The sequence below is a fragment of the Amphiura filiformis genome, chromosome 19 (assembly GCF_039555335.1).
Source record: "Amphiura filiformis chromosome 19, Afil_fr2py, whole genome shotgun sequence".
Taxonomy (NCBI): domain Eukaryota; kingdom Metazoa; phylum Echinodermata; class Ophiuroidea; order Amphilepidida; family Amphiuridae; genus Amphiura; species Amphiura filiformis.
In genome coordinates, this window is record NC_092646.1 from 23,152,902 (window position 1) to 23,169,912 (window position 17,011).

At 38.0% G+C, this 17,011-nt stretch overlaps 1 protein-coding gene across 1 annotated transcript; it reads left to right on the top strand.

Moving 5' to 3' along the window:
* Positions 1–976: 976 nt before the first annotated feature.
* On the top strand, positions 977–16,423 carry LOC140141065 (uncharacterized). Its single transcript, XM_072162837.1, has 7 exons — positions 977–1,063; positions 2,833–2,965; positions 4,691–4,846; positions 5,738–5,797; positions 11,951–12,115; positions 14,074–14,208; positions 15,677–16,423. Exons 1-7 carry the CDS (start codon positions 998–1,000, stop codon positions 15,721–15,723), a joined length of 762 nt encoding a protein of 253 aa, XP_072018938.1. The 5' UTR covers positions 977–997; the 3' UTR covers positions 15,724–16,423.
* The last annotated feature ends 588 nt before the right edge of the window (positions 16,424–17,011 follow it).

Genomic DNA, 17,011 nt, shown 5'->3' on the forward strand with positions numbered 1-17,011 from the left:
TGTGGTTCAGTTCATGGACCTAAAGACCCGATTTAACAAGAATGTTAAAATTATGTTACGCCAATCAAACATTTTTTAGGCCTAATATAGAAACTAGTAGGCCTACATACCACATATTGTTATTGAAAACCCGTAAGGAGAACAGCAACCCTTCACAAAAGAGATGCTTAATTTTAGTGGTTACCTAGGATACCAACACCAGTGACATGCGCAAAGGGGACAGGGGGATGTGCCCTTCCCCCTTTTTTTGTCAAAAAGTTTGGGGAAATAATGCACCCAATCGGGGGAAACTGGGGAATTAGTTATTAAATTTTAAAACAGTCAGAGAATCGAGACCCTGAACCAGACTTTGAAAACCTGCGTGCGTTACTGCCAAACACCTATATTATACCTGTAAAACATCATAGATGACTTGGAATAAATGCAGATAAAGCAAATATAATGAAACCTTTAGAACAATAAACACCTATACAAGCCTAACACAACTCTAAAAACCCTAACATGTAATTCCAGACTTTTTGGTAGTCAATTGAAAAATTCCAACTTATTTGTGTAATTTTAGATACCCTCTATAGAGGGCGATGGAATTCCAGATTTTTTTTAGTAAGTCAATTGAAAATTCCAACTTTTTATTTGATAATTTTAAAAAACCCTCTATACCCCTCCATGGAATTCCAGACTTTTTTGCTAGTCAATTGAAAAATTCCAACTTTTTATTTGAGTATTTTTAGAAACCCTCTATAGAGGCGATGGAATTCAGATTTTTTTTGGTAAGTCAATTGAAAATTCCAACTTTTTTTTGACAATTTTAAAACCCTCTATACCCTCCATGGATTTCCAGATTTTACATGCACTAAACAGGGCCGAAATCCAGGTTTTTTCCTCAAGTATGCTTTGGAATTCCAGACATTTTAGAAAAAAACAATTTTGCCCTCTATAGGGGGGGTGCATGTTTTATCTGGAATAGCCCAAGGTGCTGCTACCTGGTGAGGGATTCATGCCTGAAACCAATGTGTGTCCCGTACCATACCCATGCAGTGAATGTCCAGGTGATCTCATAAGTGTAAGTGACCGTAGTGACGTAGTAAAGTTTGGCATGTCAACTTATCTAAATGTATGAATTGTGCATCATGAATGGGCATCTTGGTCAAGTTTATAAAACACATATAGAGGCATTTTATACCCTCATGGAAATCTTGTTTTTTAGTTAACACAAGTAGTGAAGGGGTATCTCATAATCCACAATCATCCACAGCCTCATCCCCCACTTACACCAAAAAAAATTGAGTCGGCCGTTGAACAAAGATATGTCCATTTTGTATTTTCTGGCGGTCAACATCTCAAAATTACAACCCTCGAGGGGGTCACTGCATGCTCGTCCCCAAAAGCGTCGAAAAAGGGTTGATTTTTGGCCTTGTGGCGGCGTCACCGTTTTTAGAAAAAAGGGTGCTTTTCAGGTAAAGTTTCTACGTTTAGGGTATATTTTTCAACTTCAGTGGGTTTCTTTTAGAATTTACGCCATTTAGGGGCCCATTTTAGCTTTTTACGCCGAATTATGCCATATTTTAGGGGTAAGATTTACAAAGTCTTACGCCAATAAGGGGTGAAATTTTTCCACACTGATTACGCCATTTAGGGTCCATTTTTGAGGTGCTGGGACGAGCATGCATACCACTTTGGCATGCGAGTGATCCCCCCGGGTTACAACCATGGGGGCGCTAACCCCGGCGCTTACATGTAATTATGCAAATTCAATGTCCGAATCAACTGAAATTTTTTCGTAGATATCTTTTGAACCATACCCTAAAAGGAAGTTGTTGAAATCATGAAATACCCCTTTAATTAACTAAAGCTTGGAATTTATACACTATAACTACCTTATGTCGTCACGGTCATTTTTGGTGCAATGTATATAGGATGGGTCTCTTTCCAGTGATACCAAAAATATCACTGATGTCATAATGAAATTAGGAAGAATATATGCATTCAAAATATTTGATAATGTATAGGCCTAGACAAAATTTGTTTGATAGGTTTGAAATATGTGACATGATCAAGGGGAATGAGTCACATGTCGGCAATTTTCAATTAGAAGTTTTTTACATCATTTTCTGGCAGTTTATGAATGCTACATTTTGGACATCTGGTTACCAAGTTATGAGCAATTTATCCCCGGGAATTTATCAATGCTGAAAACAATATAAAACAAAAGAATTTGAACACTGTTTTTGCCAATATCTCAAAAACAATATTAGCGACATCCGACTCATTCCTCTTGATTGTGTCACATATGCCGGGGAAATATGAAAGAAATGGATAATGTTTAAATTAAATGACAAGTTTTGACTTGCCTATTATCATGATTATTATCTTAAAATATCTGTAACAGCAAACTTCCCCATGTTTGTAGAACTTATCAATATGGTCATATGCACATATTTGCTTTTTAGTGATACAGGATTCAACGGGGGATTCAAGTATTGGATATCAGACAGACAATAAATTTCTTTATTATTTATTTATAGTTAACTATGTGACTTTTTCCCATCACAAAACCCATTGATATGGGAGTTGTCTTGTAGAGCCAAGTTCATTCCACCCAATTGTATAGAAACATTGACAACCTATTGAAAATCACTTTCCTGCCAATTGTATAGAAACCCCAAACACAAGCAGCTTGAAGTGCTTTCTTTTGTTAATTGCACCAAAATCACTACCCATAAACCTTAAAGTTCCACCCTAAGTTGTCATACCTTTGTTGTGCTAAAAACATACGAGTTTCAGCACATGTTACGCTATATACGCTACATCTCTTCACATTCTCTTTTTCAGGTCATCGAATGTGGAGGAGTGGATGACACCATCTGTGATTGTCCAAGAGATTGGTATCAAACAGGACCAGCAACATGTAAGCCTATACCACTGTGTGATGTTAACCATCAAAGAGATCGAGTGCAATTACCAGGTAAATTATGATATTTAACCCTAAGGGCACGTTCTCACTATGCCTGTTTGATACCAGGACGTGGACTCGATCCTACATCGAGTCCACTTCCAAGCATAGTGAGAACGCGAAATAAGTGGTTTCGATCCTACATCCAGGATGTAGCATCGAGACCACCTCATTGAGGTAGCTCGTACCTAGGACGTGGTATCAAACAGCATAGTGAGAACGCGTTTACAAGTGGACTCGATCCACTTATACCGGAAATGTTTAATGCACAACCTTGATAGCCGTCGTTGTACTATAATAGGCCTATACAATATACATGTCTACATTATATAATTTTCCATGATAAAATTTAAACATGCATTTTCAACTTAAAAATTCATAGCTGGTATTATAGAACAAATTTACACATGCTTTATTTCATGTAATTTACAATATTTATTTTTTATGCGGAAAAGTCTAGGGGAAAGGCCGGGGGGAAAGGGATATACACGGACGTTCGTTCGTTCGAGATGCTTGCCGTAGTTGGATGAGCAGCATGCTTCTCTTGCAGTGTGAAAACAACGGCATCGCGGCAAGATACAGATTTGATCCAGTTTCAGAATTAAACAAAACGACATTGGGCTTTACAGTATAATACAAAATGATATTCGGGTGTAATATTCGTTTTTGAGGTGTACATTTTGGTAGACTGAGTTAAAATTACCAATCAAAAATAGTATTTTTGATGATGATTTAGAGGTTGTGTTGTGTGTGAATCGGCGTGCTTGACCAAAACAGAAATAACAACCCGATGTATTTTTTATTTCTCTCATTTTACACGTATAGGCCTATATAAAATAACAGTTTTTAGAGCTGATTATTTCATATCTTTCCAAATACATGCATATATCACAAAATAACAAATCCATAGATTGAAGGAATATATCAGGGGGCCTGGAAATAAAACATGATCTTTCCAAATTGATAGTCTATAGTAAAGTTTGATTTGTGCTGTGAGTTCGGCTCAAAACATGCATTGGAACAGAATTTGTGACGTCATGGTCATGCATTGCAGCGCTTGATAGTATAACATCCGGGTAAGTGGAGTCGATCCTACATCAGCATTTTGGTGTTAGTGAGAACGCGAAATCAATGTGAACTGAGTCCACTTGTAAGTAGACTCGGACCTAGGTACGAGACCCCATGTCTGTAGTGAGAACACGACCTAATTCTGCACTAAATCTTACAAAGAAAACCACTGCGCATGCATGCATTCCATGACATGACGCAATCAGCCTAAGTCATATATACCCAGGGGTTTACTGGCCGGGCTAGCGAAACGCCTGTGACTACAATTCGGTGATCTTGTGCGGGGCTCCCGAGGGTCGAAGGTTCAAATCCTGGGGGTGCCAAGTAACTTTTTTGTTCATCTTCTTTATTTTCCGATAGCTAAAAACCATGTTTAGCGTTAGGGTTGATTATTTATTGATAAAAAAGTTGACTTGTCAGTTGGCTTGAAGTAAGTAACACATGGAGGGGAATAGAAAAATTAAAATGATAAATGCTGTGGTATTTTGAAAATGCATGGGGTGAATAAATGTACATAATCTTGTTACACAGAAAAAAAAAAAGCAAGTTCGTTTTCAAAGCTGTTATGATTGCAAAAACAAAATCTTGGTCCCCAACTTGATTTATTTTTTATTTTTGTGCATATATTCATTAAAATATTTCTTTTTTTCCACAATTTTGTTATAACAGGAGCTGAATACACTTCTTATGAATGTGCACAATGTTCTGAAGGAATGTACCAACCATTCAACAACAGTGCTGAATTATGCCGTCCAAAACCGAAATCTATTACCACGCTAAAGCCACCGACAAGAGATCATTTTCCTACCAGCACTGTACCCCAAGGTATTTATTGACACAAACAAGTACATGTAAACACATGTTAGTTATCTTATAAATTTGTATAATTGAAATAATTGCACTAAAATCTTGGCAGAAATAGTAATGCCAGATCCAAAAACTTGATGGCAGGTCCAGCCAGGGTTGGGTGCCACATGCCAAAAGACGTGCTAGCTAAGCCCTATAGGCATGATAGGTAACCCCTGTTCTGACATGGTTCAGAATAAGTGTACAGTCCATCTTTTTAATGTGCGATGGATTACAACAAAAAATGTATGGAAAAGGAAAGATTACCAGTTGGCCAAAATTGTAAAAACTTTCTTCAAATTCACAAAATTGCATTAAGGTGGTACTACACCCCTGATAAATTTGTGACTAATTTTGCATTTTTCTCAAAAAATAACTACACACTGGTAACAAAAGTTATGTATATTATAGGGGCAAGGAATCCAATTACTTCAGTGATTCAAGACAAGTTCATTAGGCCTATATATGTTAAGAAATAAGGGTTCTAGCAGTACCTCTTTTCTTATCATAAATAATGTACCGCTTGTCTTGAGCCACTGAAATTCCAGTGTAGTAACTGAATTCCTTGCCCCTATAATATACATAATTTTTGTTACCAGTGTGTTATTATTTTTTGAGAAAAATGCAAAAACAGTACCACCTTAAGTTGCCAAAATTTCACCCAAATTTCAATAGTGTTATGTCAAGTATAAGCAACTTTAAGCAAGATTGTCTAAGTGTTGTACAACCTTTATTTCCTTCTATTTTTGTTGATTTTCTGCCATGAACTTTTTTCCCTGTCACATTTCCCTGTATGTCATGCCATTGTTTTCTTATTTATGGCATTTTCTTTCGAACTATCTTTTTCTTATCTTATCAAATCAAATCTAGACAAAACTTTATGGACAAAATCACCACTGCCAAACCCAGCAAGCACATCAGACTCACCAGGTAAATATACTGATTTACTCCCTATTAGTATATGGGGAATTGTGTTTTTTCAAAACTTTCATACACAATCTTGCAAATTAGGTTTTTCTGAATCAAAATTTTGTGAGGATTCCAAAAATCATGGGTGTCATTTTTTTAAAGCTGTTCTTGGGTGTTTTTTGGGCGGATTTTGTGCGAATTCTGATTTTCAGTATTTGGCATATATTATGGCATAAAAATCAACTTATTTTAGTCATATATTGCATTTAAAGGCTTTTATATTACCATTCCAAACTTTATATACACTTTAATATGAACTACATGTACCTCAAATATTAAAGAAATATGGTCAAATGTTTAAATTTTTGGGTGTTTTTTGGGCGGATTTTATTTTTTTGCATTTTTGATGGGTGTTTGGGGCAGAAAGTTGCCTTGGCAAACTAAATCCCGTGGCCTTTTTTTGATGACAATGTGCCACCTATCCTAATGTGTTGTTTAGGTCCCAAGTAACATATTTATACATGTCCACAAAAATCCAGATGCAGCAGTTGGTGGCCATCTTATTTTTCAAAATGGCGCCCATTTTGGCAATAGCCTACATTCCCAATATTTTTCAAACTGACGATTCCTATTGTGAATTTATTGGTACAGTAGCATTTGTTTTAAGCTTAGGATATTATTTATGACGTACACACTAACATCGACAATTTTGATATTCAAAATGGCCTCCAAAAATTCAAAATGGCCGCCAAATTCAACTTATTTCCTCTAAACATTTTAATGAGCATTGTAAAATATAAGTTTAAGCAAGTAACATGTTAATTAATATACCAACACATACACAAACTCCATAATACACTGCAAATACACACCACACCACCCCGCACCCACACCCACATTCAAATGCTCACCTAGGCCTAATTATGAATTCACTTTGTATGATGACATTTTGTTATAAAATAGTTCCCGAATTTAAGATCTGTAACCTTATTTCACCTTAAATGTCTTCTTCCGTCTCCTTAGGATATGATAATGATAATTATGTTCCCGCTAAGTTTGATGTACTCTGGGCCAGCGCATACCCATACCCTAACCCGTAATCCTAATTTGTACCCAATATCCCTAACTCGGTACCTCATAACCCTGTACCCTGCTAAACGTACATCGTACTCGGATACCTGCACTGAAAACATAATGTCGTAAGTTCTACTAAGTAAAAGTTAGTAAAAACGATGTCTCGTTCTACTAATCAATGATTTGTACGGCATGACAAGCGATGCTATATATTGGTTAGGCATGCTTAACTAACGTGCCTTACCAACGAAGTGATTAGTACGGCATGGGTTTTACGAATTTCAAACCTGCCGTATTAACCTATAGGAGCGTAAGAAGCGATGTCTCATCCTACTAATATTGGTTAGTTGGACAGGCTCAACTAACTAATATTGGTTAGTTGGACAGGCTCAACAAAGATTAGAACTCGTTTGACTGGCGGAACGAATCAGTTGTACAAATGTGATGTACGATGGTTGTGAAGGTGGAAAAGTATGCATACAGGTAATATTTCAAGTTATTTCTCTCAAAATGAGCACTAGATATTGTATTGATGGTGTAAGCTTCTTTTCTGTATGATCAGAAATGCTGTGCACATGTACATTGTGGTCGTAGAGACTAAAGGTCATAACTGCGTCACATCGCATGTAAGCTTATACATGTAGCTTTAAGCTTACATGCGATGTGACACAGCATCGTGACTTTTAGTCTTTACGACCACAATGTACATGTGGCACAGCATTTCTGATCATACAGAAAAGAAGCTTACACCATCAATACAATATCTAGTGCTCATTTTGAAAGAAATACCTTGAAATATTACCTGTTAGCATAGTTTTTCACCTTCAAGTTTGTCGCTGCACAACCGCTACTCGGTCAGTCGTCTGCAAGCGTGGTCGAGTGCAGAACACATGATCGAAACAGCGGGAATGTTTAAAACATCGTAAAACCACCAGAGCTTTGTAAAACCAAATGGTACAACGAGTTCGTAAATGCTGCGATGACAGGGTTTACGAATTATCGATGCTGTACTAAATGTTGCATTGTCGTAGAACTTCCAAATCCAATTGGTAGGACCCACTCAACAACTATTATTCCTTCATTTACGAGTCTTGCATACGTCCGCTTAGTTACATATATCGTGAAGATATCGTAAAAATTGGTAGAATGCGCTCAAGCAGTTTATTTTACTAATTTAAATTAGTAGAACACAACGAAAAACAAGCTTTTGTTTTCAGTGTGTACAATGTACCCCATAACATGTATCTCCGTACTAGTACCCGAATGCTCATACCCATATCCTCCTCGGTTCTCATAACCCTGTATTTTTGGTACATTTATCCCCATCCCTGGCCAGTACCCCTACCCATCCCTGGGACTCCTAGACCCATCAATGGGTCCCTTTAACATAACACCAGAACCCATAATCCACTGCCCAGTGGCCCATAACCTGATATGTACTCGGGCCAGCTAGCCCATAACTCCATCCTTGGCACCCTAACCACCAGTGGCGTAGCGTGGGTCATCATATTTGGGGGGCACCGGGTCTGATTTGGGGGCACAAGCCATTTTTTGGTCCTATGGGATTTTCTAGCTTTTGAGATCGATTGGGGGCATGTGCCCCCTTGCCCCTATGACCCTACTCCACTGCTAACCATATCCTTAGTACCCTACGTCTCTTACTCCAGTACCCTTACACAGTCCTCAGTACTCCTAATGCCATCCCTGGGACTCCTAACGCCAAACCTGGAACCCCCAAACTCCATCCCCAGAACTCCTAACCCTATCCCGGGATCCCTAAAACCTACTACGGGACCTTTAACTCCATTCCTAAAACCTAAAAAGTCTGTCCCCGAGACTATAATCCCATCTTCGGCACCTGTAACCCCACATACGGTTCCCCTTACCCAGTGCCCGGTACCCCTTACCCCGTTCCTGCATGGTACCCATTACCCCAACCCTGGGAACCCTAACTCAATCCCCAGTACCTCATCCTATCCCTGGGACCTCAAACATGACCATGTGACCTCTAACCCCATTCCTGGAACCCATGACTGGTCATCCCTGAAACCCTAACCCCTTCACCGGGACCCATAACCTGTTGTACCCTTTACCCTGCACAGTCCTCCGTACCACTAGCCCCATCCTCTGTCCCTGGTATCCATTATCCAAACCCTGAGGCACTTAACTCTATCCTCAATCCCCTAACCCTATCCCTGGGTACCCTAACACTGACCACAGGGCTCTCCCCCATTCCTGGAACCCCTAACCCCCGTCTCCGGAACCCCTAACACTGTTCCTTGAAACCTCAAACCCCATTGCTGATACCCCTAATCTCATCCCTGGAACCCCTAATCCCTTCACCTGGACCCACTCTGTTGTCCCTGGGACCTTCGGGGGACCCTGTCATTGGTACACCTAACCTTCTTTCATGGTCACCCCTAAATATACCGAATGTTGTCTCCGGTACTCTTTATCCCATCCCTGGTATCCCTAACTCCATCCCTGAAACCCTATATAAGTCCATCCCCCAGGACCCATAACCCATTTGTGGGATCACTCGGTACCCTTTACCCAGTAGCGTAGCCAGCGGGGGGCAGAGTGCCCCCCTGACAAAAAATGAAAGAAAAAGTGCCCCTCTGACAAAAAATGAAAGAGAAAATCAGGAGGGCAAAGAAAAGAAAAAGGGCAAGGAGCCCTTTTCTAGCAAAAATTCAGGGCCAAAATAGTGTAAAATACAAAATTTTTCATGCTTCGCCACAAGCACATTGTAAACAATAAAGCCCTTTTTAGCGGATAATGGCGAAAATAGTGTAAAATACCATTTTCCAATCATCCCAATAAGGCCCTTTTTCGGGAAGCTCAAGACATACAGTCTCTATGTATTGTATGATGCAACTGCAATTTTTTTCGTCTGTGCCCCAAAAATTTTATTTTGCCCCCCCTGACCAAGAAAGCTGGCTACGCCCCTGCCTTTACCCTGCAGTTCTCAATACCCCTATTTTTTTTTCCTGTTTGAAGGTGTACAGGAAGGTGCCATGGTTTGGGGGTATATTTTGTAAGCAATATTGATATATCAATGGGTTCGTTTTCAGTGGAGACCAATGCAACCAACTGGGCACATTTGGACAAAAAGTCCCGGCAAAAAGTGCCCTTAAATGCACCCAATTAGGGCAAATTTGGGTGCTTTCTGTGAAAAATTGGTATACTGATGGGTTGCAGAAACAGCAAAAAGAAGGTATAGAAAAGTCAGCATCCGAAAATCTGTGTGGCACATCTCCGTACAAAAATATGTGAAGAACCCCCTCCCCTGCTGCCATGGGCTTATGGATGCATTCGCTGTAAGTGACGTAAGGCTACCATAGCATTAGATGAATATAATTTTTGACTATATCGCCCTGCACTGTACAAAGTTTACGTGGTACCTATGCATTGAACCATAGATGTCAAAGAACAGGGAAAGACCTGGACCATAACTCTATAGAATATTCATATCATGCTGATCACTCGCAACTGTAAGATTACATGTAGTATTTTTGAAAAGAGCGGTATTATATTCAATCTATGAATGCAGACATACACAGGTGATGAGTGCAACCTGCTTGTAGTGCAGGGCAATATAGTCAAATATTGTATTCATCTATTTCTATGGTAGTTAATCCGATTATGACGTCACTTCTACAGCGAATAGTGACAAACTTGTTATCTTTACTCATTTGAAAACACCATATATATACATTATAAATTGCACCCCAAAGCACCCAAAAAAACACCCAGAAACACCTACAATCACCCAATTTGATAAATGTGTCTGTCCAAATTTCTTCTGGGATAACATTTGACCATTAATTTTTATTAAAAAAAATATTCAGCACACTTTAGTTCATATTATACAGCAAATAAAATGGAAATTGGGCTGAAAACATATGAATTATTGTAAAATATGATAGTTGCCAAAAACCGCCCAAAAAACACCCAAGAACAGTTTTAAAAAAATGACACCCATGATATTTTGATTCTACATAAAATTCTGTTTAAGAAAAACCTTGGTGGCAAGATTGTGTATGAAAAAAATGAAAGCAAAAAATAATTGACATTTCCCCATGTACAATATTCCAGAAAAATACAGCACTAATTTTTTTGGATTCAAAAAATATTACTCTGTTTTGCCCAATGAAACATAGCTAAATCCTAATCCTTTAATTAGTTTCAACTGGAAATGAAAGTCAAATTTTAATATTTGGTCAATTTTTGGAAATAAGGGCCAAAACATGCATTTTTAGGGCAATTTTCATGCGCTTTGATAATCGAGCAGAAAGACTTGTACGAAGACTAATTTTAGGTTATGCATTCTAATTTTTGGAAAACATAAAATATTAAAATTATAAAATAGCTCGTAGCCTATACTCAAGATTTTGAATGCTTAGACTTGTGCCAAGTCTTAGAATTTTGTGAGTAGCCTACAATTGTAAGAAAACATGCAAAATCGTATGCTTATTACCCATTTTCCCTCAAATTGCAAAAATATTAAAATTTGACTTTTATTGCCAATTAGAACTAAATAAAGGATTAGGATTTAGCTATTGATATATTGAATAGAGAGAACCCATGTGTACAGAACCCATGTTTCTGCAACCTGACATTTTTTGTGAATTTGTACATTTTCTTAAAGGCGTATAGGTAGAAGAAATATCTGTGTGCATGACAAATTTGCAAATCAACGGCACTTACAAAATTCATGCTTCACAGTAAACTTTTGTGTTTGTACATACATTGTATGTTTGAAAAGTTTAATTCACATATTGAACACTTCTTGTTGATAGCCTGATACTGTCCCAATTGTTGCCTACTGCAATTGTTTTGATAATTGTTGCTGAAAATATATTCATTACAATTATGTGCAAGATGGTGGTGGGATTATACATTATTATTAGCTTCAATCGGACAATTTCACCTTCTTGCTATTTCAGCAGTTTATCCAAGTTTAAATTTTAACATTTTTACATTTAAAAAAATAATGTCAAAGACAACCATTTCGGACAATGCTTAGGAGTAAACCCACAAGTCTCTCAGCACAAGGGACTAAAATGTTTTTGTATTTTACATATTTTTATCACACAGATGGATTTTGCCCTCCAATACCTCCATGTACATGTGATTCGATTCCGGCAGTTGGTGGAATTGCAGCCTTAATTATTCTAGTAATTATAGTGGCCTATCTACTTTATCTTTTGTTAGGGAAAGTATTATGTAAGACCACGACCACAAGTCATGGAGACTATGAACGTAAGTGTAATAATTATGCTGGATATAAGTTAGTGAATGGCAACGTTTTTACCAAAACCAAAACCCAAAATATAACTTGTTTAAAACGTTTTTAAAACATTTTTGTGTTTGCTGGGAAATGACTTTATTTGGGCCTTTATTTTTACTGTTTTCTCCAAATACCGATGGAGCTACATCCCCCTCAAGACACCTCTGTCTGCATATGGATAGAGAAGTGTCCATTTTGGATTCTGTTTTGGACAAACATGCACTTTCTGTTTTAAGCAATGATGAAAACAATAGTGTCAAAATGGTCAACAAAATGGTGTCCCTTGCTACTTAATTTTGAAATTTTTAACATAAAACTGAGGGGGCACATCCCTCCTCACTCAGATACCCCCGGTGTATGAATTATGAGGTGTTTGTTTTGGCTTCTGTTTCAGACACCATAATAACATTCACTTTCTGTTTTAAGCAATGATAACAACAATATTGTCAAAATGGTCCACAAAATGGCGTCAATTGGGGGTTTATTTTTATTTTTTTTTAATACCAAGGGGGACATATGCTTCCATCAGACGCCCCCTGCATATGGATAAAGAGGTGTCTGTTTTGGACACCTGTAAACTTTTTGTTATTAGAAATGATGTCAAAATGGTCACGATCATCGCATTGACATCATTGCCTCACCAAGACCAAAAATGGTATATAATCAAAGATAGAATTATAAGTTGTGTTCACATTGTCGGACGTACGCGCGGCGGAACTTGGTCGGCGCAAGTTGCTAGGAGTAGCGATAGGCGCTGCCAGGAGTAGTGGCAGTGTGAACGATGGTCAGCGTAAGTTCCGCCAGGCGTACGTCCGACGATTTTCTCCTGATAAAAGTCAGGAGTAGCGAGCTGTGTGTAACCTCCGCCAGGCGTAAGTTGCAATGTGAACGCTGCTACTCCTGGCACCCGGTGTAAGTTTGACCTTTTGTTGGTTGGAACTAAGCCATTACATATTGCATGGTTGAAAAAGGTCACGGAAACGCCGGAAGTGGTAGCCGATGTTTACGCCGACCAGAAGTGAATGCTTGGTGGAACTGGTCGGCAAAGTGCTAGGTGTAGGCTAGGTGTGTGACACGCAGTAGGAGTAGCGAAAATATTTGTGGAATTTTTATCAATGTTAGTGTAAGTTTACGCCGGGTGTAACACGACTATAAAGAATAATTTGCGTCTGACGTCATCTGCCTGGGTAATCAAACTCTGGCAAGGTTTGTTTACGAGTGTCCTGATGATTGAGTTTCTGAACGCAGCGGTCAACAGCATGCCTTATGGTTAACTGTGCACCTTCAAACATACAAACCGTCTCAAAAGTTATGTCTTAGTAACAGGAAACTTTCTTTCCTGAAGATACCATGTCAACAATGACTAGAAAAGATGCATTTTGCCTTTTCAAAGTACCGAAATTTTTTGCCAGTTTCTGTGATTTCTTTTCTCTGATCAGCACCAGTTGATGAACCAATCTTCCTTTTACGTGCTATTAACCAATTAAGGGTCATGGGGAGTTTGATTAACAGTTACATTAGATGTAGTCCTTTTAATTCTGTCTCGGATTATAGCTCATACATTATTTTAGTAAAGTTCGATGTATACTTCATACTTCGCGAGAAGCTGTGATGAAAAAATTAATTTGCAGCTTCGCGCAAAGACATTCATGTATACTTCATCAAAATATCACCGAGTATCCTGGTTGCCCGCCCTGTGCTTTCTTATAGAATCATTGCTGGCCTACCCCCAAAAGTTGAACCAAATCACGGAAGTCGTAAAATTTCAGCTCAAATTTCTTTGCGGCCTGCAAATTCGCAGTCGTGAAGTGGAGTATACATCGGACTTTAGTGTTGATTTCAAGGCCGGGTCTCCATTTGATCAATTACTGAATGTTACAATAAATTGACACAATATTGAAAATTACAGGTTTTGTGTCTTTTTTTTCAGTTACTCAACAAGGAGAAGAAAACCAGGCTCAAGATCAGTCTACAAATAATTTACAAATTCCCACAGTTTCCTCCAATGGGAATCACACAAGAATCCAAAATGGCATGCAAAATGGCAATCTTTTAAAACGAAATGGTAAGAGTGTAGTAAATTATGTGGGAAGGTCCTTAAAATGTAGAACAACTCTGCATTACTGGAAATTTGCTGTTTTACTCCCTGGAAACAAATATTTAGCATGTGCATTGTTGAGTAAGTAATTCCATTAAATACTTAATGGAAACAAAAAGTTTCAGTATGCTCCACAATCAGTAAAATGACCTGTAGATTCTCACCCGGGATTCCCATTAGGAAACTTAGAACTGCCTATCTGTTATACCTTTTGCAAAAAAATTGATGCTAATTTTGGCAAAGCATTTTGACAGGAGTTGTTTAACCCCCCCCCCCACACACACACACACTTTCTAGCAAAGAGAAGAAGGCAGCTATAGTCTAATGTACATGTATTCCCAAATTCAACAAAAGTGTGTGATAAATTGCACAAATCCTGTTTGAAAAATCAAAAAATTTCCAGCTTCTAAAGGGGGCACATCCCCCTCAGACACATGCATGCATGTTGACGCTTACGCGGCAATTTTTGTTCCACCACTATCAAACACCTTCTGCGGGCCTTGTCCAGTGTGTAAGGTTTGTTATGCTTAATGAATTACTGGAAAAGTAGAAATTGTCACGAGGTTTTTATTTTCGCGAATTTCGCGAGTGGACATAAAAGCGCGAAAATAGCATTTTGCATGAGGTTTCTATTGTAGCATTATCAAAACCGCGAAATTTAATTCTCGCGCAATTGACAAAATCGCGAAAATATCTTCTCGCGAAAATATTCACTTTTACAGTACCATACTGTTCGATTTTGGAAATGTGCTTATTTAAGCATCACAAGTGGCAAGTTCGCGTAAAAACTGGCAACCAAATTATTTTTGTGTTAATTTGAGTATGCTGAATTAAAAGTACAGGGGGATATATGTGTCCCCCCGCACCTTTCAGCAAAATGACTCATTTTTTGTTCTTTTTATATCAGTCACTTTTTAACAATTTTGGTCGAGTATCCCCCCACCCCACATTTCAAGCTGGATCGGCACTGGTGATATGTGATATTAAAACTATTTTTATATAAATTGACAATATATTTAAACACTTGTGTAGCTGTGTATTATTGTTGTGGGTACAAAACAGCCTTTGCATCGGGGCCTGAGATTGGAATTCCAGTTTCCTTTCTCACGAAGTAAGGGCTAAGAGTAAAATTGTACAATTGTGTTTGGGAGTGGCCTTCTCTCTTTTCTCATTTTCCTAGCTATTTTCTTCCATTTCTTGCTTTGTTTATCAAAGCTATCTAGGCCAGCATGCATATATTAGCCTACACTGGCTATCCAGGCTTGTGCATTTGTATGAGCTTGGAACGGTCCATGGTTTTCCATGGATTTGCATGTGTTCCTCACGGACCAACCTGGGTAAACAAACAAATGACATTGGACTCCTGAATATAGCCTTGATATTTCTATCACTGATAATTAATGCTACATTATTATTTTTCTTTGTTTTCCTGCAGGTAGAAAGAAGAGGAAAGATAGGTCTAAAAGAGGTGTCACTCTATAATGAAAGACAAAAATAAAAAAGACTAGATCGGGTCTGACGTCAGGGCAAAGGCGCACCGTGATTGGTTGCCGACCTGCGCAGGATGGCTTTTTCTGTCTAGTTGTCAGAATTTCAGATGCGAACTAGTCTTTTTATCTCTGTCTTTCATTATATGAGCCTCGTACAAAGCTGTCTGTATTATGCATAGGAAGTACAGACTTGTCTTATAAATGCCAGTATTTTAAAGCAATTTGTGATGCAATGGGGGGACTTTGAAGGTCAAGTCAATTTAGAGTTCAGTATTTCTGCTTTAAAAGCATTTTGCAAGCTTTAAAATGACACCTCATTTGATAAAATTGATCATGGTATTCATATTTATTAGTGAAAAAGCATCCCAGATACTTATAGTCCATCAACTCAGAAGTACAAACCAAATCTGTGGCATTGGGGTCAATGCTTTGCGTCACACACACTGTATGTTAAAAAACACGACGCATAAAGAGCATGATTTGCTCGGCAAGTACAAATCGTGCAGCAGTTGGCACGCTAAAGAAGCATTTACACACGCATTGCACTGAAATCATAATTCTCATACCTCCAGTTTCCGAGGTCTATTTACTTTGTACTTCTGAATTGACAGACTATGGTATTTTTTCTGTCTATTTTAATCTATCTCGAAAAGCACTTTGCTGCTAAGTCCCCCATTTTGATGTACTGCATATGATCACATTATATCAGATCTAATTTTTTATAAAAGAAATTCAGAATTATTTTTGTCTATCCAAAAAATAATCTAAGAAAATATTTTCAAATACATTCCTCATAAGAGTTTGTTTATATACAAGATGGAATCCTTAAACCCTAATTCATGACCTAGCAAAAGTGGTATAATTATGTAATATTATAACAATTCGGTCATAGACCAGGTCACTATATTAAAGGTTGGCCTAAAAAGGGTGTATATTTGAGTGATGTGGAGAGTCACATATTCTAATCTGTTGATAGTGTTACTGGGAGGGTAAAAACCAGTTAGTGCATCTATTGAACTAAACTCCTCAAAAAAGGTTTGGAAACTTTCAAAAACGGTTGTATATCAGAAAATTTTGAAATCTATCTCCATATTGTTTCATACCAGCGAAAACATTGTTCTTTTCTGTCAACAATGATACCTCATTTGTGACGATAGCTTATTCCACGGCTGAGTAACTTGCTTTGAAAGACAGAGAGGTCTCAAAGAAAATGTGCGAAACTGACCATTATCTGCGCTCATCTTATTGATCTGAATTAATGCATGAATAAAAGAATGAAT

Coding starts and splice junctions, on each gene's coding strand:
- LOC140141065 (XM_072162837.1), top strand. CDS start 998: ATGCCTGAAACCAATGTGTGTCCCGTACCATACCCATGCAGTGAATGT. Junction 4,847..5,737: donor TACCAGCACTGTACCCCAAG/GTATTTATTGAC, acceptor AATCAAATCTAG/ACAAAACTTTATGGACAAAA. Junction 12,116..14,073: donor AAGTCATGGAGACTATGAAC/GTAAGTGTAATA, acceptor CTTTTTTTTCAG/TTACTCAACAAGGAGAAGAA.